The sequence below is a fragment of the Hylaeus volcanicus genome, unplaced genomic scaffold (assembly GCF_026283585.1).
Source record: "Hylaeus volcanicus isolate JK05 unplaced genomic scaffold, UHH_iyHylVolc1.0_haploid 12197, whole genome shotgun sequence".
NCBI lineage: Eukaryota > Metazoa > Arthropoda > Insecta > Hymenoptera > Colletidae > Hylaeus > Hylaeus volcanicus.
This window is the reverse complement of record NW_026533147.1, coordinates 839116-861312: the sequence shown is the minus strand read 5'-3', so window position 1 is coordinate 861312 and position 22197 is coordinate 839116. Positions and strand designations below refer to the sequence as shown.

At 35.6% G+C, this 22197-nt stretch overlaps 4 protein-coding genes and 2 long non-coding RNA genes across 15 annotated transcripts; 2 read left to right on the top strand and 4 right to left on the bottom strand.

Annotated features, from left to right (window-relative positions):
- Position 1: 1 nt before the first annotated feature.
- LOC128883119 (uncharacterized) lies at positions 2-2636 on the bottom strand. The gene is made up of 6 exons (XM_054135129.1): positions 2444-2636; positions 2070-2365; positions 1384-2022; positions 1121-1327; positions 664-1057; positions 2-540 (listed from the first exon to the last, which is right to left on the bottom strand). The coding sequence occupies exons 1-6, from the start codon at positions 2634-2636 to the stop codon at positions 2-4; spliced, it is 2268 nt and encodes a 755-aa protein (XP_053991104.1).
- Positions 2485-16746, bottom strand: LOC128882899 (uncharacterized). 7 transcript variants are annotated; one of them, XM_054134733.1, is made up of 28 exons: positions 16660-16746; positions 16528-16599; positions 13522-16226; positions 13294-13467; positions 12816-13219; positions 10611-12768; positions 9870-10385; positions 9414-9820; positions 8990-9346; positions 8404-8896; positions 8217-8347; positions 7966-8165; positions 7750-7910; positions 7614-7696; positions 7014-7540; positions 6805-6949; positions 6652-6750; positions 5917-6609; positions 5736-5853; positions 5262-5678; positions 5071-5206; positions 4571-5012; positions 4378-4515; positions 4109-4326; positions 3914-4056; positions 3645-3840; positions 2774-3585; positions 2485-2718 (listed from the first exon to the last, which is right to left on the bottom strand). In XM_054134733.1, the coding sequence occupies exons 3-27, from the start codon at positions 16088-16090 to the stop codon at positions 3321-3323; spliced, it is 11190 nt and encodes a 3729-aa protein (XP_053990708.1). In that variant the 5' UTR covers positions 16091-16226; positions 16528-16599; positions 16660-16746; the 3' UTR covers positions 2485-2718; positions 2774-3320. The 7 variants fall into 7 exon arrangements, with proteins under 7 accessions (XP_053990708.1, XP_053990703.1, XP_053990707.1 ...); XM_054134728.1 differs by having other exon boundaries at positions 5917-6750; XM_054134732.1 differs by having other exon boundaries at positions 5917-6750; positions 8217-8344.
- On the top strand, positions 6628-7008 carry LOC128882903 (uncharacterized). The gene is made up of 2 exons (XR_008458605.1): positions 6628-6768; positions 6816-7008. It is a non-coding gene; the product is annotated as an uncharacterized LOC128882903 (long non-coding RNA).
- Positions 16747-16985: 239 nt separating the features above from the next.
- Positions 16986-19024, bottom strand: LOC128882923 (uncharacterized). 2 transcript variants are annotated; one of them, XM_054134770.1, is made up of 10 exons: positions 18533-19024; positions 18305-18450; positions 18192-18253; positions 18058-18139; positions 17931-18002; positions 17716-17837; positions 17551-17670; positions 17417-17494; positions 17248-17356; positions 16986-17167 (listed from the first exon to the last, which is right to left on the bottom strand). In XM_054134770.1, the coding sequence occupies exons 1-9, from the start codon at positions 18859-18861 to the stop codon at positions 17282-17284; spliced, it is 1086 nt and encodes a 361-aa protein (XP_053990745.1). In that variant the 5' UTR covers positions 18862-19024; the 3' UTR covers positions 16986-17167; positions 17248-17281. The 2 variants fall into 2 exon arrangements, with proteins under 2 accessions (XP_053990745.1, XP_053990744.1); XM_054134769.1 differs by having other exon boundaries at positions 16986-17356; positions 18533-19023.
- A 618-nt stretch (positions 19025-19642) lies between these two features.
- LOC128882870 (uncharacterized) lies at positions 19643-21133 on the bottom strand. 2 transcript variants are annotated; one of them, XR_008458593.1, is made up of 3 exons: positions 21045-21133; positions 19854-20989; positions 19643-19774 (listed from the first exon to the last, which is right to left on the bottom strand). It is a non-coding gene; the product is annotated as an uncharacterized LOC128882870 (long non-coding RNA). The 2 variants fall into 2 exon arrangements; XR_008458592.1 differs by lacking the exon at positions 19643-19774 and having other exon boundaries at positions 19998-20138; positions 20193-20989.
- On the top strand, positions 19781-21470 carry LOC128882869 (sphingolipid delta(4)-desaturase DES1-like). Of its 2 annotated transcripts, XM_054134665.1 has the most exons (6): positions 19781-20214; positions 20278-20455; positions 20517-20628; positions 20701-20759; positions 20836-20994; positions 21042-21470. In XM_054134665.1, the coding sequence occupies exons 1-6, from the start codon at positions 19781-19783 to the stop codon at positions 21225-21227; spliced, it is 1128 nt and encodes a 375-aa protein (XP_053990640.1). In that variant the 3' UTR covers positions 21228-21470. The 2 variants fall into 2 exon arrangements, with proteins under 2 accessions (XP_053990640.1, XP_053990639.1); XM_054134664.1 differs by having other exon boundaries at positions 19781-20455.
- Positions 21471-22197: the final 727 nt, after the last annotated feature.

The following is a 22197-nucleotide window of genomic DNA, read 5'->3' as shown; positions in this document are numbered from 1 at the left end:
CTTATGCGTTAGGTATTTCCGTTGTGTTAATGACGGAAGGCCCCGAGAGTAAGGTGCCGGGTTTTGTGGTTGAGAGGGTGGACGCCTGGCACGCACTAGTAGTCTGAGTAGTGGTAAGTCCTTGTTGGTGTCGTCGTAAAACACCCAAGGCTTCATTGACTTTAGCATCAAGTCTTGAATCGGAATCAAGGAGTGAAAGTAATTCAACATTATCCATTTCCAGCATCATTCCAGTGATTTTACCAGCCAAATCTGGTTGACGTTTATGTATTAATGGAAATAATTTTTCCCCTAATAATTTTTTTTGTATTTGAGGATGCGCTGTAGCTAACATTTGAGCTGAAAGAGCTGTTGCTTTAGATGGTACAAGATTAACATCAGATTGAGGTAGCCCCGTTGTCAAGTGTTGCACTTGAGATTGCGATGTTACCGTTGAGGGTTCTGCATGCGTTGTTGCGAAACCTTGCCTATTTCTTGCTTGTGGTGTGAAAGTAAAATTTGGATGAAGTCCCACATTATTGCCTACATTTGTCGCCACACCTAAAAAAGGATAGAAACAAATCAGTAACACGCTAGTTATAAAAAGCAAGTTTCCTTAATGCTTTCTCAAATTTCTTTTCAAAAGAAAAAGAGGTTTGAAAACTATTTAAAAGCAACACTTACCTTGTGCTAAGGGGTAGGTCGGATAATTACTTGTTGGGATAGAGGTCGTATTCGCGAACGATTGACTAGCTCCTAATGCCTCACGCTGTGGCCACACAGCAGTGCTACCTGACACTGGAAGATGTCCTCCAACATAAGGCATCTGAGGTATAGGACTCCTTACATTTGTGTGAACCGGTATAGGATGTTGTAAATTGGAAATATTTCCCGATCCGTAATAAATTGAAGCATTCGGCGCATTTTGATGAAATGGTACCAGTTGAGGAGTTAAACTATTACCATGATTCATCATCATTGGCGCTACTGTAGGTTGTGCAGAAGGTATAGTATACGCAGCAAAACGCATTGCATTATTCGAGGCTCGAAATCGTTGTTGTAATCGAGCAGAACGATGCTACAGTAAACAAAAACAAAACGTTGTCATGATGGTAATAAGTGGAAGGTAAAAAAATCGTACATCACGTTTCTCCGCTAATCCAACATAAAGTGGTTTTCCATGAAACATATTTAAATGCATAGCTGTTACTGCACTCGTTGCTTCATTCGCAAAAGCAAACGTAACAAAACCAAACCCTTTTGAATTTTCTAACTCATCCCTCATCACTTTAGCTGATAGCACTGTGCCAAATTTAGAAAAAGCCTCAAGCAACAAATCATCTGTAACCTAGTATAAACAAAAAAAATATAATTTATTTTTCCTTCTATTGGAAATCATCTTACAGTGGGCTCTAAATTTTTTATGAAAAGATTTACAGGAGACTGTTTTTGTTTTGAACCCATAGGTGAGCTGGCTTGTTTTAAATGACTTTTCCTTTCAGCTTTACTCATAGCTCTTTGAACATACAAGCCACTCTCTAATTCGGATGGAATGTCTTGTAACTGTTTGTCTTCTACCAAATTATCCACTTGCTTCAAATCATTTTCTTTTACATTCTCATCAAGTGTTTTGTAATTTTTGCTTTCAGTCACTACTTGCTCCTCTTGGTTCATGTTTTTGTCCTCTACTTTTTCCTTCGTCGTGTCAATCTCTTGTTTTGGTTCTTCAACATCCGTTTTTTTATGATCATTCTCTTCTACTATCCCAGAAGACGTTGTTTTTTTACCATGCAAACTTTCAACACAGGTTTTTGCTGCAGCTGGCTCCGCGAAATTGATGAAAGCAAATGGTCGATTGGCGCGATCATGACAAAGTGCGACACTTGTAATTTCACCATATTTACCAAAAATGCTTTTTAATGTTTCTTCTGTCCATGCGTTAGGAAAATTTTTAACGTATACATTCGTAAAGATTTCTCCCGCTTCACTGCGACGTTCTGAACGTTTTTTAAAAAGACCAACATAAACGGTTTTCGACTCAATCTAATGTAACACATTTAAAAAAGTAAGCGTTAATTTTTGTCGCGTACCTGCATATTATTGACCTTATCAATAGCATGCCGAGCAGAGTCTTCGGATTCATAATGTACAAAACCATAGCCTTTAGATAGACCGTTCTCGTCTGTAGCGACTTTGCAGGATAGAATATTCCCGAACAAAGAAAAAGTATCATACAAAGCCTTGTTATCAATCACTTTATCAAGATTTTTAACAAAAATATTTCCATTTCCTGAACGCCTTAAAGAAGGATCACGATGACTCCACATAATACGACAAGGCGTCGATTTAATAGGTGTATAATTCAATGTATCCAATGCCCTTTCAGCTATAAAATAAAAGCAAAGGAAATTTTATTTCGCCGAAAAAAAAAAGTCTACAAAAGACTTTAAAAAAACTACTTTACCATCGCTAACACATTGATAGTTAACGTAAGCATATCCTAAGCTTTTTCTGGAGGACGATTCACGACAAACTCGGATTGATACAACTGGACCGATATCATTGAAAATGTCAAAGAGCATTGTTTCGTTTACATCAGGATGAAGGTCTCCAACATAAAGAGAAGCAGAAGCAAATGGTGGTTCAGGATGACTCATTGTCATAACAGGCGATCAAAAGTTTACGTTTCGAGTTATAGATTACTTATATAACTTTTTTTGAATTGAAGAAAAAAAAATCCTATACATATAAAAACAATCAAGACTGGTATAACATTTAAAAATAAGACTTTTACCTCAAAGTAAATACCAATTTTTTTTTTTTTGGTGGCTTACGGAAATCAAGAGGATAGCAGGAATTTTAAAACCTTTGCACTACAATCATAACAAAGGAATTTCTGCGTACTGCTCAACGTCCGTGCCTTTTCAAAGTTTCAGGGGTTACAAACTAAAAAGCTCTTGATCCACTGAAACAGGGTTAATTTTTTTAAAGTATGTTTGTATGTTTTGGCACAGATCATTTTTTTCGCATGACAATGGAATACTGTCAATTTTGGGTGACCTGTTACGTTTTGCCGTAATTACCAGGCCTACTTCAATTTTTCGGTGAAATTCGTTAATGTTTAGTCTTTACAAAAAACATACATAAAAAAGTAACATTTTTAACAATATATTTTTTTTGACGTTAATTAAGGCAGCTAGAAGCATTTTGACAAAAAAATAAATAATAGTTCAATACAAGAATCGTCTGTGATTTTATTTTGTTTTCAATTCATGTTGACAACATGAAACATGCGCATGTGGAATGGTCGTCTTGAAAAATTTAAAAGCAAGAAAATTCTTTTACTTTTGTTTACGAAATTTTTTCAATTCATGTGACGCTTGATAAAAATCTTTCATATCTGATTTCTGACGCTTTTTTTCTTTTGATGTTAATCCTATTCTCCATGACACTTTTCCACATTGTTTTTTAAGTTTATAATCCAGCATAGAATCTGTTCGACAAGAAAAGTTTTTGCACGTTTGTAAAGATTTAAATGTTGCGGAAAATGTATCTTTTCCCGAACCGGTAGATAAAGATCGTTCAGATTCGTGGACTGTCACGTTTCTGTGAAAAAAACGAAACGTCTCATACAAACGCATATACACACATACAAGCTGACGTACTCTGTTTTTGTTGTTTCGGTTGAATCCGCTGGCCGACGACACTGCGAACACTTCCACGTTGCACATGTATCCCACGAAGATAGTGTTTTGCAGTTCGCTAATGTTTTCTCCACACATTCTCGACATGTCGTATTGTGACATTTGATTAAGGTTAAAACTTTGTCTTTTCCATTTTTGCTTCCACGAGATAGATTTTCTATTTACATGAAAATAAACAAAAGTTGAAAAAAATCACATTTTTCATAAAATGTCGTTATCAAAACACTTACGGCAAAGTAAAAATTCTGAAGGAGTTTTATCTTTCCAGTACGACATAAGCGGCTTTTGGCACTCGTAACAATTACTAAGCGTCGTCCATGTAAGAAACGAGCGAATATGATATTTGGAATCCAATTCGAATAACTTGCTCACACTGAAAAATAGAATCAATACAAAAGTAGTTTCGAATTCAAATAGCATCCTACTTTGTTGTTGTTGTTGTTGTTGTTGTTGTTAGATTTTTCGTTTCAACAAAATCCCATAAAGTTAAAGAACACCATTCAAAAACAAAAGTTTCTGATATTTCAAAGTAAACGAGATACGAGTAGTTAGTAAAATATTGAGGCTTTTCCAGTTCAGTGTCCTCTTCATGTGAACATAGTAAAGCACCTTGTTTCCTCTCCCCGTATAACTCTGGATATTTCTAATAAAAATAGCGTGTTGTGATATGACTTTTTAAAATTCAGAAGACTACTTGATTGTCTTTTTGATGAAATTTAAAACGTTGAGAATTCGCTAGTAAAGGACTTCCATACCCGACTACTAAACCTTCTCTCCATTTCCATAATGTCGTACAAAAAATTCGAACGGATTGTGTTAAATAGAAAAGAGACTAGAAAATCATGACCGGTGCAAAACAAATAAATTTCTTTTTTCTTATAACGTACGAAAACATTTGTATCGTTCCATAATGAATTGTGTGTATTCCATCCTGGAATGTTGCAAAGAGCTGCTGACGGATTATCAACTTGTTGCAATACCCACCCAATTAAATGTTGGAAATAGCGCGTAACGTCATCAACCGCCGCTTGAGTCAGAGTTGGATACCGTCGAGGTTGACGTAAATTGTTGCCCACGGGGGGTAACCATTTTTCAATCATTACTTGATTGAATGACTTATCACGAACATACTTTCCATACCAAGAAAAATGTAACCAAACATCCTCTCGTTTTAAAACTAATAATTTCATAGAGGGATTTGTTAGGCAACTGATGTATGTTGTATGTACTTCTTCTAAAGATTGAATGTTTCCTTTTACAGCGTCCTGACATAGTTTCTGAAACAATTTTATATTTTCAGGTTGTAAAAATAAAAAACTCAATAGTGGTCTGACAAAATCCAATAGTTGTTGTGTACAAATTGTCATTAAAAATTATTTTATCGTACATGTGACTGTCATTTTTCGCAGATCGCAACGATTGAAACATACAAAGGATGCTATTGCAAATATTGGTTGGACTTGGCTTTATTGGCCTTACAACTACCGTTCGTACTTCATGCAGCGCAACTGCTGAGAATAGATCTAATAAAAAAACAACATTATGCTTTTGAATCGACTCCATTCAATTTGTGCTTACCGCAAAGTTGGAGGGACTCTGTAAAAGAGGTAGGATGCACTTTATCATCAACATATTTTTTCGATAAGAAAAAAAAATCTTCGTTATCACCAACATGCAAGTCTGTACTTTTTCCATTCTGTGAGACGCTGAATGATATATGAAACCAACAAAAATTCTCCAATTCTTTTACAGTCTCAAAAGATGACAGGACTGTGTTAGCAACAATTTGATACACGTCAAGAAATTCGACTTTAGTAGCTTTTTCTACTTTGTGCCCACGCGTCGAAATTCGGGATTCATTCTGTCCTGCATTATCCAAAACACCCTCTTCCTCTTTCTTCTCTTCTGACATACCCAGCGTATGTCGCTTACGAACTGAACGACGTAAACGTGTTGCAATACAACTTGACTCACATGGGTCCGTACTTATTTTATCTACACCACATCATCTTCGTTAGCAAGCTGCGTTTAGATAAAGAATACACTACATACCCGAAACGTTTCTATGCAATACAGTATTTGCATCGACCATCGTCAATTCAGGTTTTTTATTCAAAATGTTCCCAGCTTTTTTTTTTTCCAAATTCACAACAGGAGACTCACTAACAATCTGACGCCAACATGTACCGCATTACATCTACTTCGACTTATGATACAATGCACTTTCACACACCTTCTCTACTAACACACCCTTCTTCACAATACAATTTTGCACCGGCGGCGACGCGTCGTGTATACTACCTTCCGGCGACGACAGGACTTCTTTAACATGAGTTTCTGTTACGGGCGGTGTTGTTGGTTCGGCTTGAGCTTCTGGTACACGCGGCTTTGTCGGTTCGACCTGAGCTTCTGGTACACGCGGGTTTGTCGGTTCGACCTGAGCTTCTGGTACACGCGGCTTTGTCGGTTCGACGTGAGTCTCTGGTCCGGGCGGATTTGTCCCTTCGACGTGAGTTTCTGGTACAAGCGGCCTTGTCCCTTCGGCGTGGTCCTCTGCTAAGGCCGACGCCACGGCTTTACCCTTGCCTTTAAGTGAGTGCAGGCTTGCCGTTCCACACTGACTGTTCAGTAGAGGCAACGTGTTTGTTTCCAAATGATTCTCCGAAAAAAGCACTGTTTTTTGTTCAAGACTGTACTCTACAGACAATGACGCCTCTAGCAAATTATCGGGTAAGCCCCCAGTGTCTTCCACATGACTATTGAAGAGGGGTGGTGACTCTTTTACATAACCATTCGGAGATGATTTAGACGCCTTTTCGAAAGTGTCTACTACTGTCGAAAAGTCTTCTACGCGGCTATCCAGTAAAGAACTTGATGACGTTACCACATGACCACCTGATGACGACAATGCTTCCTCCACGGAGGCCTGAATAACATGTTGTTTTTCGATTTGTTCAGTAACACATACCTGAACGTTAAGATTGGTGTTTAAGCAACTCTGACTTTCGTGCGTTGTCGTTTCACCTAATGCACTAAAAACATGCGCATCTTGGTTCCGGTCACCGCCCTAACAAGAAAAACAAAGGTAAATGCAAAGTAAATAAACAACACCATGACTAACATGTTGAATAGTAAGACATTCCTTACAGAAAGAGCTGTCTGTTCCATGGCTTTTTGACTCACACGCAAAGTCAACAAAATGTTGTTGATCTTGAATGTTTTTCTCATTTAAAAGTCGTTCCTTTAAAGCCATTGACACGTTTTTGCTAAAAACAATTGGTATCAATTTTTAACAATTAAATAGAATTATTCTTTCGCATGACAACATACACTTGTGTTTGTAAAGAAACATCGACTTCCGACACCTGCGGTGTTGAAGGGTCGTTATTTTGTGGCGATTCCCAAAATTGCTGTTCATCCATATGGAGAGGCGACGATTTTGTTGTCTCTTCCACGGATGTTGTTATCATAGATTTATTATCGGGCACTAACATGCCATTCTGATTGTGTTGTCGTTGATACGTTGTAAACAGTGTTTTCTTAGAAGATGATAACGCCATCCATTCATTTGCACCGTTTGTTGTTCCACATAAAATGGCTTGTAATGATTTACCGTATTGATCAGCAATAGTGGATGCTTCAACCCAAAACGTGAAATCGCAAGGTTTCATTGATTCCAACGGCAAGCGTTTCACGACATCCTGCAGGGTTTCATGTGCATGTTTTTGCGCTTTGAGATATTGAAGCGCTCCAGTTGTTAAAACTCGTATCACTTTTTCTTTTGCCGAGGGCCTTCCTCGTCGCCGCCGCTGATAATCCGGCAATAACATTCGTGAAAAATCCACAATTTCCGCTATCTAAAAGGCAATACAGACTGTTACTTTAGATTTAACAAGTTGAGCATATTGAAACATGTCTCAATTCACTAACAGTTAGTGCTCTTGCTTGCCCTAAAACATATAATTTGTCTAATGACAATTTTGTAAAAGGAGGTAACGCTTCGAGCAGTGTCTCTACATTAATATTAAAAAATATATCAACTTTTTCAAACAATGTGAATCACTACCTGATCCTACTGAAGCCTCTAATACTTTAGTTGTAACTTCTTCTAATACATATGGAACGGTTCGGCTATTTAAAATTGGTTTTTCTGGAAATAGTCGAACTGGCTCATAATCTAATGTCGTATTCCATTTTGTGGACGACGTAACAGTATACCCTTTGTTTCTTTTGAAAAAAAAAACCGTTAATAATACGTTTTCGGAAACACAAATAAACACACATGTATGCCGCGTCATATTTAGTATCCATAGATAAAAACGGAATAAGTTTTTCGCTGGATATTAAGGAAGCGACATTGTTTGAACGTGCTTCTTTTACTGTAAGCAAAGGTTTTTTTAATTGCAACAACTTAAGAAATGTTGCAATTTCATTTTCTTTGGATAAAACTCGATTTTTAACACCACAGGTTTTAACACGTAGCTAAAATCAAAATGGTAAGAGAAACAACTTCATCAAAGGGTCAGTGCCTACCTGTTCCAATAATTCTTTCATACGCTGCAGACTTGAATGTAAAGGTTGCCTTGTATATTTTAGTTTTAATTTTGTATGAGTATAACAGAAAGTGTGAATTTGTGACAAATTTTGGGGGTGTAGTTTCACTTCTGTAAAAGGAAAAGTGAAGGTACGCTCCCAAAAACGATTTTTTAATTCCATCTACCTGGCAATGGTTTTATTGGTTTTTCCTCATCTAAGAATCTTTCTACTGCACTATGCAGCCCTAACCAACAATTGTGGTGCTGTAAACATCTTGCATGGTTGAAAACAGAACAACTAGGATACGAACAAGGAAGCGTGATACCATCCTTTGAATCACATAACTGGCACTTGTTGCTACCATAAAAATCTGATTTGATTATGGTGTCAAGTGTTTTAACACTAAACAACCCATTGGAGTCTTCAATAGAAATCCCAGGTGCATACGTAGCACACACCACATGAATGAACATCTCTGCCACAGTATCTCGAGAACTAGAGTTTTTCCTCTCCGAATCTTCAACATGCAAAATCCGCAAAGCTCCGCCTTTACGTCCACATACAACACAAACAACATGCTCAGGAACGTATCCGTTAGAACAAACATCGCATGTAAAATAGATATCTTGTAAAGTAGTTACATCGAGATTCTTCAACGAAGGGAAAAAAACCTGAGGCTAACAAAAAAAAACGTGACATAATTTTTTTTTTCAAATAGCCTTTTCATTGAACTGAAATGAACCATTCTTTTAATAAATCCGTGAACATACCAAATCCAACTGCAAAATATTATAAGCTTCGATTTTACAAAGTAAATCCGTTAAAGGAAAGAGTTCTTTAGGTTTTTCGAATTGAGTCTCCACAGACACGAGATAATTTAACAAAATGTCATAGGATTCCTTCGTATTCAGTGCAGTGGACTTTTTGGAAAGTAATGTTGGTGAAAAAACTCGAAGTCTTAATCCTTCATCATTGTAACACACTGGGTGAACGGCTAAACCGCAACGACGACAATGTCTTAAACGCTGGTCAGCAGACTTGGCGTCTGAATGCGCGTGTGTAAAGCAAATACAGCATATATGATCATAATATGTATCGAGTATAGTATCACGATAGCCAGCATTAATCTAAAACATGGCATAGAAGAATTTCCTTATTGTGTTTTCCCATAACGATTTTTACATTATATCTTACATGCATATTTTTTTCCTTCATATCATTAGCACCCGAAGCATCAAATGCATGAAGATTTGTCGGAATCGTGGTTGCGTGCGGTACACTCAATGTGTCTTGAATCAACAATTCTTGACATGGTTGCCTTGATGTTTTACAACCTCCGTTAATCAAATGATGTTGTGAAGCTACAGTATATGTTCCATTTGGGTAAAGATCTCGATTCATGAACTCCTGTTGCCGCAAACAACGCTGATAACTCGAAGAACGCGTCACAAGTTCTTCCTTGTGAAAAATGGTGGTGCATGATGGTGAATGATCAAAACAAAAAATTTCAAATTGAAGCATAGGAAAATAAATTTGATCCATGGTTAAAAAAAAAGCCTCGTTTCTTAATCTCAATGTTTCATCTTGTTTACTGCACATTTCTGAAAAAAAAAACATGAACAAAAATCAAGGCTTCGAGATTGTTCTAACCAGCTATTTTTTTGTTCCAAGGGTAGAAAGAGTTATTTTTGAGAGTCACCTTAACATACATTCCAGCAAGCCACGCACAAAAAGGATGAAACGAACGTTCACACTTTTCATAAGAGCATGAAACGCAAACGCCACGACGATGCGCGCGGTACAAAGACATCGGATAATGGGGTGGGGCATCACTGGTGCGAAGAGGAAAGCTTTCTAAATGATACTCAGAATATGAAGCTGTGAAAACATCCGTCTCGTCACCCATTGCTTCTTTTATTGGTAGGCAACGTTTCATATGCGGTTTCCAATTTGACATACAGCAAACAGAACAATTTACTGCTTGAGACGACATTGGAATCATCGAAACGTCCCAATGGTCGAATGTCTGTAAATCTTCTGGAACCACGGCTGGTAATAGAAACAATGCACACAACACGTGAACCCATCCGCCTTCCTTGGTATGTTTTAACGCTCCGCCCAACGTATTACAAAAGTCACATCGAATTGAACCCGATATAAACATATCTACAGCATGAGGACAAAAAATTAGATAAAGGTGACAAGATTGCGTAATCATTAAAAAAAAATCTTCATTTCAACATGTTCACCCTTAATTTGTACGATCTATTGACGACAAAAATAAACCGTCAAGACTAATTACTGACTATGAATATTATTTGACATTTATGTGGAGCTTATTTTTAAAGATGGCAAGTGATGTAAGTCTTATAGAAAGCTTTCATTGTTTACCATGTCTTTTTTTTTCTAAAGTGCACCTCTTGCAGAAGAAAGCTTCATTTTCATCGTCAGCGGTAGACTCCGGTACAATGTAGCATTTCTTATGAAGAGATGTGAAACATCGTACGCATGTCAGAACCGGATTATCTGGTTCCCATTCTTCTTCAAAACAAATACAACAATACTTTATACGATTTCCTGACGTAGAAGTGTGGAGCTTATTTAAAGAAGTCGCACTTGTCTGAACTTTTACAATCGCCTGTGAAGCGTCTGGTACAGTGAGAAAAGACGTTGCAGAAGACATATTCTTCGTATCTTGAATCAAACACGGGGTGATGAATTCCTTGAAGCAATTCTGAGAACGCATGCAAGCGACAGATGTTCGATCCGAAAGACCACGAACACATTGGGACGCAATACGACCCCATTTGGATGTAATAGAGCAAAATAGATGAATTAACGCTTCAGCTTGTGGTTGATGATGTAATTTTAAAGGCATTTGTTCATCTAAAGTTATAGCTTTGCAATACATATTTTTTGTTAAATCTAATTTTGTAGTAACTTTGTTCAGCAACGAAAGATAATAACCAATTTGTTGCTTTACAAAAGAATACTCGGAATGGCGTGGTGTTACACCAATGCCTGATAAGGACTCTTCTAAATCGTCAGTTTGTGTCTGTTTTTTTTTTAACCAATCAAGTTTTTTAAGAACATTAAAATCAAACAATTGAGATGAAACATTGACATCCCATAACATGTCTCGTAAAATGCGATAGCGTGTTCTCTCTGCTGGCATCTCAGTGAAAAGTGAAGTGGCGGTATGAGGTGTGTCACTGTCAGTTGTGTGAACTGGCGTTTCGTACTCACTTTTATTAAACAAGGTGTGACCTGTTGCTTGAGGTGTACTTAATGGACATGTCGCTACATGAACTTTGAAATTATCAGTTTCTTGCTGCAATGACACTCTCCTTGCATTCAAACTGTTCTCCTCACTTTTGTCGAACTTCCGTTGCGTACACATAGTCTGTGAAAGGATGATATCGGGAAGCAGCGTATACAAGGATGTTTTTTTTTCGGTCAATGGATCTGGATCCTGAATCGGTGTAAAAATCTGCGACGTCGTCGCTGCTTGTGGTAAAGATGTGGCTGCCGTAACATCTGAAACAGAAGATCCTGCTCTGTTTTTTTGAGCTTGCACTAAATCCCGCCAGTGTCCCATCAATGTATTCGTATTCTTTTCTAAAGGAACCTCCAGATCGGCTAACATTGGAACACCTGTTGATAAAGAGTTATGAGGTGTTAGATATGTTAACAGATTATTTTCAAACAGTTCTAAACATCCAAGATGACTTTGAATAGCTTTTAGTGTACTTCCATTCATGATTTTTTGAAAAAATAATGTTGCAAAATACGGTTGAAGGAATAAAAAATTATCTTGGTGGTATGAGTAGCATTTTCTTACACATGCTAAAGACTGGCAAAGTTCATTGACAGTCCATTTTTTAAACACCTCTTGCAACATTTTCAAAGAATCAAGAAACGTTTTAGACAAGTCTTTTGGAATTGGTTTTAAAAAAAAATCAAATAACCTTTGATTTGTTTGCAAATAAGACTGCTGAGAACATGAACAATGCAATAAAAACCCGATAAAGCAAAAATATAAAAACCGAGGAAATTCTTTTATATCTTCCTTCCAAATATCTTTCACGACAGGTAATGTCCACGCAAGTTGGGTGTTTTTGATATCTTGTTGCAATGATTTTTCTAAAATATCAACCTGCTCAAATAACATTTTTTCGTGCTCACTCTGCAAAATTGCTTCGTGAGCAACATGTTTCTTCCAGAGACCCACACCAAAAGAACCCATGACAGTGCCTTGTGGTTCTTGTAAAATTTTTTCTTTTTTATGGTTCATAGGAAATGAATCTACTTGAACATTCTGTTCACAACATTTAGGACTTTTATAGTTCAAGCGTAATACTTGCGACTTTTCACTTGATGCGGGATACATTGTTGATTGGGTGGTATCTCTTTGTTCGTCTTCTTGAAAAGTGTGCCGTGGGATTTTAGTTGAAGTAACTTGACGTCGCTTAGCGTGGGAAAAGAAAACAAAAGTTGTAGGGGCTTGACATGTTGCACCCTTGTTCGTATGAGTATTTAAATCCTCCATCTATGTAAAGCATGTATGACAAATAAACACAGGTTTTCAATACTTACGCCAAAAGGTGACAAAAAAGGAAGTGGTTCACAAAACTTTTCTATTGAAAACGGTGTTTGTTTTGAAACCAAAAAAAGAGCTAAACAATGAAGGGAATCTTCAAGAGAATCGTGTGGCTTACAAAGACATTGCCGTAAGGCATCTTCATACGCAACACTTTGAATTATGCTTTGTTTAAGCACGTTTGTTAAAAAAGAGGTTTTTTGAAATAAACTATCATAACGAGACCACTTTAGACGAATACCACGCAAAATAATATGGGCTCCCATTCCAAAATGAGCAGCTTGACCTTTTTTCTCAAAATCACTTCCATTTATATGACGCGTACCACGACGCGGTCGACCTCTACCATCTCTTGAATGTGTGTAATGTGTCCTTGATCGATGCATCGATTCTCTCCGATCTGACATGAGCGTTGATAACAGCGTGCAAACGTAACCACAAAAACAAAAAAAAATCTCTCATTTTTCAACATACCGCTTTCTTCGTCACCCTTATGCCTTTTCTTTTCTACCCGACGACACTGCAATTGCTTACTACGCTGTGCTTGGGAAACATCGTACGGAGTACACGATTCCATGAAGGGTTGAAGACGACTTTTGGAATGTCTAGACATTTTGAGTGCACGTGAGCTCTTCAAAGGGGAACCAACTGCTCAACATAAAGCTAGTGTTTGTATGTATTGAAAAAAATACTTGTTCTTACTGAAATCTTCTGTATCAGTACCGTTGTCCGAAGACCGGTCATACCATTTGGAGGGAGAAAAACGATGTGGAAAGAAATTTGTTTTCGTTGATCGACGTTTTGCATGGCATGTACGCCTTCGCGAAGTTTGCGCCTGTGTCAAGTCAACGCATAAAGAAGATTGAAAGCGCTTTTTAATATCAATAGATCGGGCTCCATGCGATTCTAGCCTATAGTTAGCTGAAGACGGAGGCATACCCGGATTATACCAATCTGCACAATTAGCAAGCGAAGATTCATTCGATAACATATTCCACCGCCGACGCGACGCAGCAGTTGGAAGAGAGGGAAACGTTTTATTACGACTGCTGTTTTGAAATGTTCGATTATGTACTGACGGAATTCCTTTTTTCATATGAGTCGGCACATTTTTATACAGGGGAACAACATTCCAAGGGGATGGATGAAAGGAGCACGGATTGATTGGAAGACATGAAGATTTTAACATAGGAAAGGAATGTTCTGATGCTTGATTTTCTTTAGAGGGTGCAGAAAATGAGTGACAAGCGTCATGGGTTTCATACGAAGTAGGCGTGTTAGTTACATACATTGTTTTGATTTTTTCCACGCATTGAGAATGGTGAATACAAAATAGAAATTTGACACGACGTTGTGCATGAGCGCAGGTCGAAAAAACACAATTTTGGTGAGGTAGAAACCTTTGAAGAAATGCACAAGAAATATGCATTCGTAAAAAACAATTTAATGCATTGCATGGAACAGTGAAACCGGTGGATTCTTGACAAAGATAGCACGAGTACTGCTTTTGATATTGTAATGCTAAATAACGACGAATCCAAATAGGCTGCTTTTTAAAAAAAGGCAAAGAAAATTGTGGACCTTCTGTCGAATATAAAACACATGAGACATGAACCCAAAGATGCTCTTCTCCGATACAAAAAACACCCCCAGAACGTTGACATAAAGAACATATTATTACAACATGAGGTTGATGCATTTCTGCTCCAGTCTCTTGAGTCATATCCAATAGCTCAACTCTCCTTATTTGCTCTTCAGCACAGCTTGTTCGATAACATGGATCGGTGGGTGATTTTTTGTCAACTACACTTAAACGTTTGTTTTGTTCGCTTTCATCGATACTTTTGGAAACCAAGCATAAATCATCCTTTCGATATTTACTATATTCACAAGCAGCGCAAAACCAAGCGTTTCGTACGTCTTTTTCTTCTCGAGTGTAAAAAAGTCCATAACATTGTGGATGAATTAACACCCCACATGCACGGCATGCAATCATTTCGTTATCAAACTCTCGTACTTGCTCAGTTACTTGTTCTTTAGATGTTGCATCCTTCTCCCAACAAATTCCACACACACCCTTAGGAATTGAAAGAAAATGTTTTAAATTCTTGTCACTTTTATCCAAATGCAACTCATTGCTTTTCTGGTCATGATCAATCCAAAAAACGTCTGAATCGTTCAATGATTGATTTCCAGTCATATCGAGGCCCAATAATGGTGATGAAATAAAAGTTGCCTTATCAACATTGGTGGAACCTAAGGACTCGACTTCCGTAGAACACTTTTTGTCAATCGACGAAATATCTTTCTTACTTCTATACCCTTGTTGAGACTCATTCAAACCAACCTGACTTTCTGACAAGTAACCTTCATAACTGTTTTTTTTTATGTCAATGGTATCATACAGGCCAAAAGAACTCCTTTCGCAATGCCGCTCATGTCTTGGCGTATCGAGAGTAGAGTTGGATAAAGGAGTGACACATAATGTGTCTTCCAATTTGTCCTCTTCTTCATCAAATTTTTCTGAAAAACTCTTCTTTTCTTGCGAAAGGTTATATAGAAACGCTGTTGTGTTCAAATGACCCTCAATACTTTCAGTGTTTAATTCTTTGTCGTCACTCAGTCCATATGACACAATTTTTTCAACACCACCATTCCACGTGGATTTTTTTAAACTATATTTCCATTTTTTCTTTTTACAACAACTTGATTCTTGCTCATCTTTTAAACAACATTCGACATGATTAGACAAGGACAAATTAGAAATAGGTTCAGCACAAGGATCATATTTTTGCTGCGTCTTTTGTTCAGTTACAAAATGAAAGGTTCCATCTTCGCTTTGAAATTGTCTGCACTCACAGGAACCATGATTTGTCACGCCACAGTCCTGCGAAATGCTTTCTTTTACATGACAATTTACATAATCTTCTTGACTCTTAATATTTTGTATAACATAAGGATCACACACATTTTTCCTTCCATTCGAAGAAAAGGTGTTTTGTGTCATACAAGTGTCCATTTTCCAAAAATCTTCCTTTCTACTGGTTTCTTGAATGTTAGAAACTGTTGGTTTACTCGTGTTCTTCTCGTGAAATGACAATTCACGACATGAATACTGCGATAAAAACGGTGAAGATTTCGCTACAGTCACATATTGCCCCAAGGTGGTTCCTAATTTCCATACACCTCGACGTCCTGGATGCAAACCAGGCTCCGTTAAAAAAGGTGTACCCGTCACTGTTGGAATCACTGCCGATCCTGACGAAAACATTACTCTATATCCTTTGAGACTAAAACATATTTAATTCATTTTTTCTAAGGAAAAAAACAAGAGAACAAGATTAGAGTTGGGCATCACTTGACTTGTAAAACATTCCCATTTATACAGTGAAGGACGCGAGATAAACCTGTTACAAAAATAAAACAAATTACACAAAAGCAATTTATCCAGCATATAGCAAACAACACTTAAACACTCTACTTTTCCAGCTACACAATTTTTTATTTAAAAACAAAAAAAATTGACAAAACAAATCTTTTCTCGATTCTATAAACTAACTTAACTATATGAGTTCACACTAAAACCTTTTTTTATTTTTTTGCGTTACGTATAAGATAAAAAAAAAATTGTCTTGTCATAAGGTTTGCAAGGTGTGATCATGCAATTTTTTTAAAAAAGTCAAAGAGAGCTTTGTATTTAAAACCTACCACTTTCTACTATATTGGCTATGAATAGAACAAAAAAAATACTTTTAAAAAACTTCAGTTGACATTTACTCTCTACACAAAACAAAACAAAAAATTTTCATCTTATATGCAAAAAAAAAAAAAATAACTTACATTTTTTTTTATATATTAAAGTCAAAATGTGTGTATTCAATGAATTCGACACTCAAAACTTTTTAATTAGAATCACAAATTCTATGAAACACGGCAGGCCAAAATCATCATGCTGCAGGCACTGCTTCTTTTCAATGACCCAAACAGATTTGTAAAAACCATGCTAAATTATGAGGAATATCGAAATCTTACACTTCATCATATTTCAACTGTATGCAGTTGGCCAACGAGAGAACAAGGCCTATTCTTCTTATTATTTTTAAAAAAACTTTTTTAGATACAATGACAAAACCATCATTTTGTTTTGAAAAACTTTTCTTCAGCAAGTTCTTTTTTTTGTTACACTTTCTTTTTTAAATTCTTCAGGTTGGCAAAAAAGAAGAAACATTTTTTTTAATTGTAATCAAAACATTTTCATTGCTTGAAAAAATTTTGTCACCTACACAAGTTTTTTCTTCAATAAACACATTCTTCTTTATCTTTATCAAGTTGTCCACTCTATTGTTCTCTTAAGAAAAACAGAAAACCGCCACAAGGTAATGAATAAATTTTACATCTTTTTGTATTGACACAATTCAAAATGCTAACATGCTATTGACTTTAATATAACGAGAAACTTTTCTTAAGGAACAATTTCTTTAGAATGATCATAAGATCCACGAATAGTATATTTTTCATAAGTTTTGGTAGAATCATACTGAAAAAATTGGGATAACACTCGTTTTCAATTTGTTTTATTAGAAAGTCAATGACTTACTAGCTCCCAACGGGAAGCTGGGAAGATATGTTTATTTGCTTTATACCACTTCCGATCCACTATTTTACCTGCATGTGACTAAAACAATTCATTGTCAATCTATCTCAAATAAAAAACCAGTAACGAAACAGTACTTCATCTTTCTCAACGCTTGCGTCCGAATATAAGCGAACATCATCATGAACATCAAAATTGAAAAGAGGCCCTGATTTTCCTTTAGCTTTATTTTTGATTAATTCATAAAAAGTTACTTGCTAAACACTGACGTTACTTGACACCCATTTATTATTGACACTCACATGCGGCAGAATTAAATCCTCTTTTATATACATCAAATTCTCCGTTGAAATAGATTTAAGTTTAGGAAATTCTTTTTCTAATGATTCTCGACATAACGATAAAAATTCCCCAACACTAGTGCCTTAGTAGCATACATGAAGAAATTTTGAACCATCATAACTGTTTTTTTTTTCTTTTAAAAAACGCATATTAGACATTCTTTTATAATCGTTACCTTTCTTTACTTGAATACAACGCCGATGACCAAGTCCATCCCAATACGAATATGTGATCTCTAAGGGTTCCTCTGCATGGCATAATTAAACAAGTGATAAAAACATACGTTTACTTTTTTTGATTACCTTTAATACGTTTTTGTTCTAAATAGTATTCTTTGATAATTTTTTCTTTTTCTTCATACAAACGTTTTTCTCTTTCTGCATCCTAAAAAGCTATTGCCTTCTTGTAGTGTTTATTGAAATACAACAAAGATTACACATAAAAAAGACGTATCGACCGTGGTATCCTTTTTGATTCCCCTTTTTATTTCGTTATTCTCTTGAAAATATCATTTTCTTCATTTCTCCTTGAGTTTTCAGTGACACTTACTTGAGGTGAAATGTGACGCTGCGTTTGATTTCTTCACAATGTCTAGAGAAGACTCATCCATTTCATCTTCATCCGTGCTGCAATCATCAATAAACGACAGTTTCGTTTTTTGTATTTGACTAATGAATATATTGGATTTTACAGGTCTAGCAGAAACAAAGCAAAATTAAAATTATACATAACGTACTTTTCTTTAATAAAAAGATGGTCATTCTAATAGAAACCTACGTTGAAATTTTGGCCAATTCCATTTCTGATCTTTCTTCCATTTTTTCTAAAAGTCGTTGTCTCTTCTCTCTGAATTCTTCCGCTGAGATCAAGCCAACTGTTTGTTCTTGAAATTCTACTTCTAAATCTTCTAAAATGGACCCCGTATATTTTTCATGAATATCACATATTCGTCTTTTTTTCGTTTCATTATCAATTTCGGTTTTCGCTGCTTCAACTCCTTTCAAACGTCGATGACGCTCTTGTAGTAATTTAAAAGCTCGACCACCTTCTGAACAGTGAACTGTTTGTAATACAGCATTACCCGATTCAAGAGGTTTATTTTCCATTAGACAATCACTGTGACATGCTTAGAATACACTGGAAAAACTTCTACTAGTCACTTTAACAGTGCTAGAATCTGTGACTTTACCAGCGTGTTTTTAATTTTTGAATAAGCATATTTAAAAAAATTTCTCCCATTTTCTGCTCACTCGAAACATACACTTTATAAAAAAAATTGTTTACAACGTCGCTTTTAACACTTATTTTCCTCTTGTACATTTAACCAATCTGTGTTTTTATTTCAACGAACACAATCGTATTCGTTTTCTTTAATGTTTCCTTTTTCAAAATTTATAAAACGAAAAATGAAATAATTTGTTCTCTTTCAAAGTGAAAAAAAAAAAACGATTACGATTCATATGAATTCTAATTATTAAAAGTACTTTATTTTTTAGTTATATTTTATAAATGCAATCTTCTTTTGTTAAACAACTGTATAAATAACAAACATCAAAAAAACGCTTTGTGTTTACAGGACGCTCTCTTAAAACATTTTACATATCTCTTGTTTTGTTTACCGTACTGTAAAAGTAAGTAAAAGTTAATGTATTTTTTATGTTTAGCTTCGTGCTATTGTTAGTACTAACCCCATTTCACAACTTAGTACTAATCTACATGTCAGACAAACAGCTTATCTTACGAAAATTCTTGCATGCATATGATTTATCGCCTTGTTGTAAATGTCTACTCTTACACATGAATTGATTAAAAAATAGTCCATTACCGATTTCTATTACAATAAATTAGTAGTAAAAAGTGTTTTTATTCACTTATCGTTGATTATTTCTGTAATTTCGCTTTCTTGTCGTTTTTTAATACAAATTAGGCCACAAATCGTAAAAAACGAACAAACAATTCAAAAAAAAAAATTTTTTTTTCTTCAATTAACTTTTACTTTGTTTTTTCTTTCAAGTTGTTCTAAACATGGAAAGAAAAGTATATGCGTCGACTGAAACTAAAGTGACGGAAGAAAGAGAATCACAAACACTTTGCTTACTTCCCAATTCCAAGTTAACGGACTTTATACGGATCAATTCGCCTCATCCACATTGTTTTCGACGCCGAGCTATATTAAAAAAATACCCTGAAATAGAAGAGCTTTACGGGACAGATCCTATCCAAGCCATCCTAATGTTTTCAACCGTCTTTTTACAATTTTTTATCAGTTATTATGTTTCATCTTATACATTATCCTATTGGAATTTCTTTTTAATAATCTATTTTATTTCCGGAACATTAAATCATTCATTGTTTGCTGCTGTTCATGAGACGTCTCATGGAACTGTTGTACCAGAGGGATTATTAAGTTATCTATTGAGTATTCTAGTTTCCTTACCAATGGCTGTACCCGTCGCTATGTATGGTGATTCTCAAAACCCCATCGAAACTAAAAAAAAAAAACTCTTGTATCTTCTTTGTAGACCTTTCGCACGGTATCATCAAGATCACCATGTTTATTTAGGAGTTGAAGGGCTTGATCCTGACCTTCCAACCCGTTTGGAAGCTCGATTGTTCCAATCTCTTTTAGGAAAATTCATTTGGATTGGTTTACTTCCGTTTACATATAGTTTACGACCATTTCTTGTAAATCCTAAAAAAGTAACGTATTTTATTTTTCATATATAATATAGTATCAATAAGATGCCACGTTTTCCACTAGATGTCACGCCTTGACTTTGTTAATATTATCTCCGTTATTATTGTTGATTTTCTTATTGCCTACTATTGGAGTATCAATTCCTTATTATATCTTATTTTAGGAACTTTTTTTGGTGGGGTTTCCTTTTTTCACGTCTGATTTGTTGTAGCATGTATTTCCCTTGATTGTCTTTGCATTACAATAGCAATGAATTATCATCCTTTTGCTGGACACTTTATTTCGGAACATTATGTTTTCCCAAAAGTATTTTACTTGTTTTTTTTACTTTTGCTTGATTTTCCTTAAACTTCCTCTAAATTTTGTTTTTAAACACTTGTAGGGAGACTCGTTTCAAGAAACAAATAGTTATTACGGTACTATGAATTACTTTACATACAATCTTGGATACCACGTTGAGCATCATGATTTTCCTCGTATACCTGGCCGCTTTTTACCAAAAGTATCGGCTATAGCCAAAGAGTTTTACTCTATGCCTGAGGTAAAAACGCGAACACTAAAACAGTCAATTATTGTGTTTGATATCAGCACCCCAATTGGTCTGTAACAATGTGGAAATTCATAACGACAAGTGCCATGACACCTTTCAACCGTATTTTTAGACCTAACCATCTTAAGAAAACCTGTCAAAACCCTTCTTTATCGAGGTCATTTGAAAAAAAAATTATACCATTTGGAGGAGTTGGTTATTTTTGGCCTTCCGTTTCAAAATAACTAGATCTAAGTTTCTCTTCCCACACTTTTTTTGTTATTTCCTAAAGCATTTCTTTATAGTTAAAAGTTGTTTATTAAGAAAAACAATTGTATTTCTGTTAGAGAAAAAAAAAAAATTGCGCCTTTTTTATCCAATTTCTCTTTATTAAAACATTAAACACGAGTTTTAGTTTCATGTGAGAAGTAAAAAGTGCACAAGAAAATTGATGCTAATAGCTAAATTCTTCTTAAAAACAAATGATATATTTTTAAAGTTTAATTCTGATAATTTGACATCTTTTATTAACTTCACCTAATAAAATTTCCGTCACAGACATATCATGCATCGTATCGACTTGCTTTAATGCTGATTTAGGGTAAATTTGTCAATAGATAACTCTTAAAAAATGACACCATTCCATCGTAACATTTTCTTCCCCTTATTACTATTATTACTTTTGATTCGTAGCATACATTCTTTTCAAGAAGGTTACGATTTTTATGTTGAAGTTAAACCTCAATCTCGACGTTGCTTTTATCTTACCTTACTACAACATACATTCCTTACAATCAAAATTCAAAGCACAAAAGAAACCTCAATGAGGTTAACGGTCCATCAAAACAATATAATAATATTTGATGATACCAGAAATGGAACACTTTATACATCTTTTACTGTAGCTACTTCAACCGAGCATTTTTTCTGTGTAACAAATAAAGGAATAGAGAAAGTTGTCTCACGAATTCTTTTAAAAGAAGGACATTCGGATGTAAGCCTTTCTGAGATTGCTAGAAAACAACACTTAGACCCAGGAGTTGAGGTTTTACAAACTGTTAGAGATACACTTCAATCTTATCAGGAAAATCTTCTCTTTACAAGACGCCAAGAAGCTCGCATGACTGCTTTGCATCAAACTACTGCTTCTCGAATTATTATGTTCTGTTGTATTAATTTAGTTGTTACGATTGTTGCTACATGTATTCATGTTCT

Bases quoted from the DNA above. Each gene is read 5' to 3' on its own strand.
- LOC128883119 (XM_054135129.1), bottom strand. From the start codon at position 2,636: ATGAGTCATCCTGAACCACCATTTGCTTCTGCTTCTCTTTATGTTGGA. The intron at 2,366-2,443 runs GTAAAGTAGTTT...TTTATTTTATAG, and splicing joins CTATCAATGTGTTAGCGATG to CTGAAAGGGCATTGGATACA. The intron at 541-663 runs GTAAGTGTTGCT...ATCCTTTTTTAG, and splicing joins GACCTACCCCTTAGCACAAG to GTGTGGCGACAAATGTAGGC.
- LOC128882899 (XM_054134728.1), bottom strand. From the start codon at position 16,090: ATGTTTTCGTCAGGATCGGCAGTGATTCCAACAGTGACGGGTACACCT. The intron at 9,821-9,869 runs GTTAGAACAATC...TTTTTTTTTCAG, and splicing joins TTGGAACAAAAAAATAGCTG to AAATGTGCAGTAAACAAGAT. The intron at 3,841-3,913 runs GTAAGTGTTTTG...TCATGTAAATAG, and splicing joins TTCAGAATTTTTACTTTGCC to AAAATCTATCTCGTGGAAGC.
- LOC128882923 (XM_054134770.1), bottom strand. From the start codon at position 18,861: ATGGAAAATAAACCTCTTGAATCGGGTAATGCTGTATTACAAACAGTT. The intron at 18,254-18,304 runs GTAAGTGTCACT...GATATTTTCAAG, and splicing joins AGCGTCACATTTCACCTCAA to AGAATAACGAAATAAAAAGG. The intron at 17,671-17,715 runs GTGAGTGTCAAT...GTCAGTGTTTAG, and splicing joins AGGATTTAATTCTGCCGCAT to CAAGTAACTTTTTATGAATT.
- LOC128882869 (XM_054134664.1), top strand. From the start codon at position 19,781: ATGGAAAGAAAAGTATATGCGTCGACTGAAACTAAAGTGACGGAAGAA. The intron at 20,456-20,516 runs GTAACGTATTTT...GTTTTCCACTAG, and splicing joins TTCTTGTAAATCCTAAAAAA to ATGTCACGCCTTGACTTTGT. The intron at 20,995-21,041 runs GTAAAAACGCGA...GTTTGATATCAG, and splicing joins AGTTTTACTCTATGCCTGAG to CACCCCAATTGGTCTGTAAC.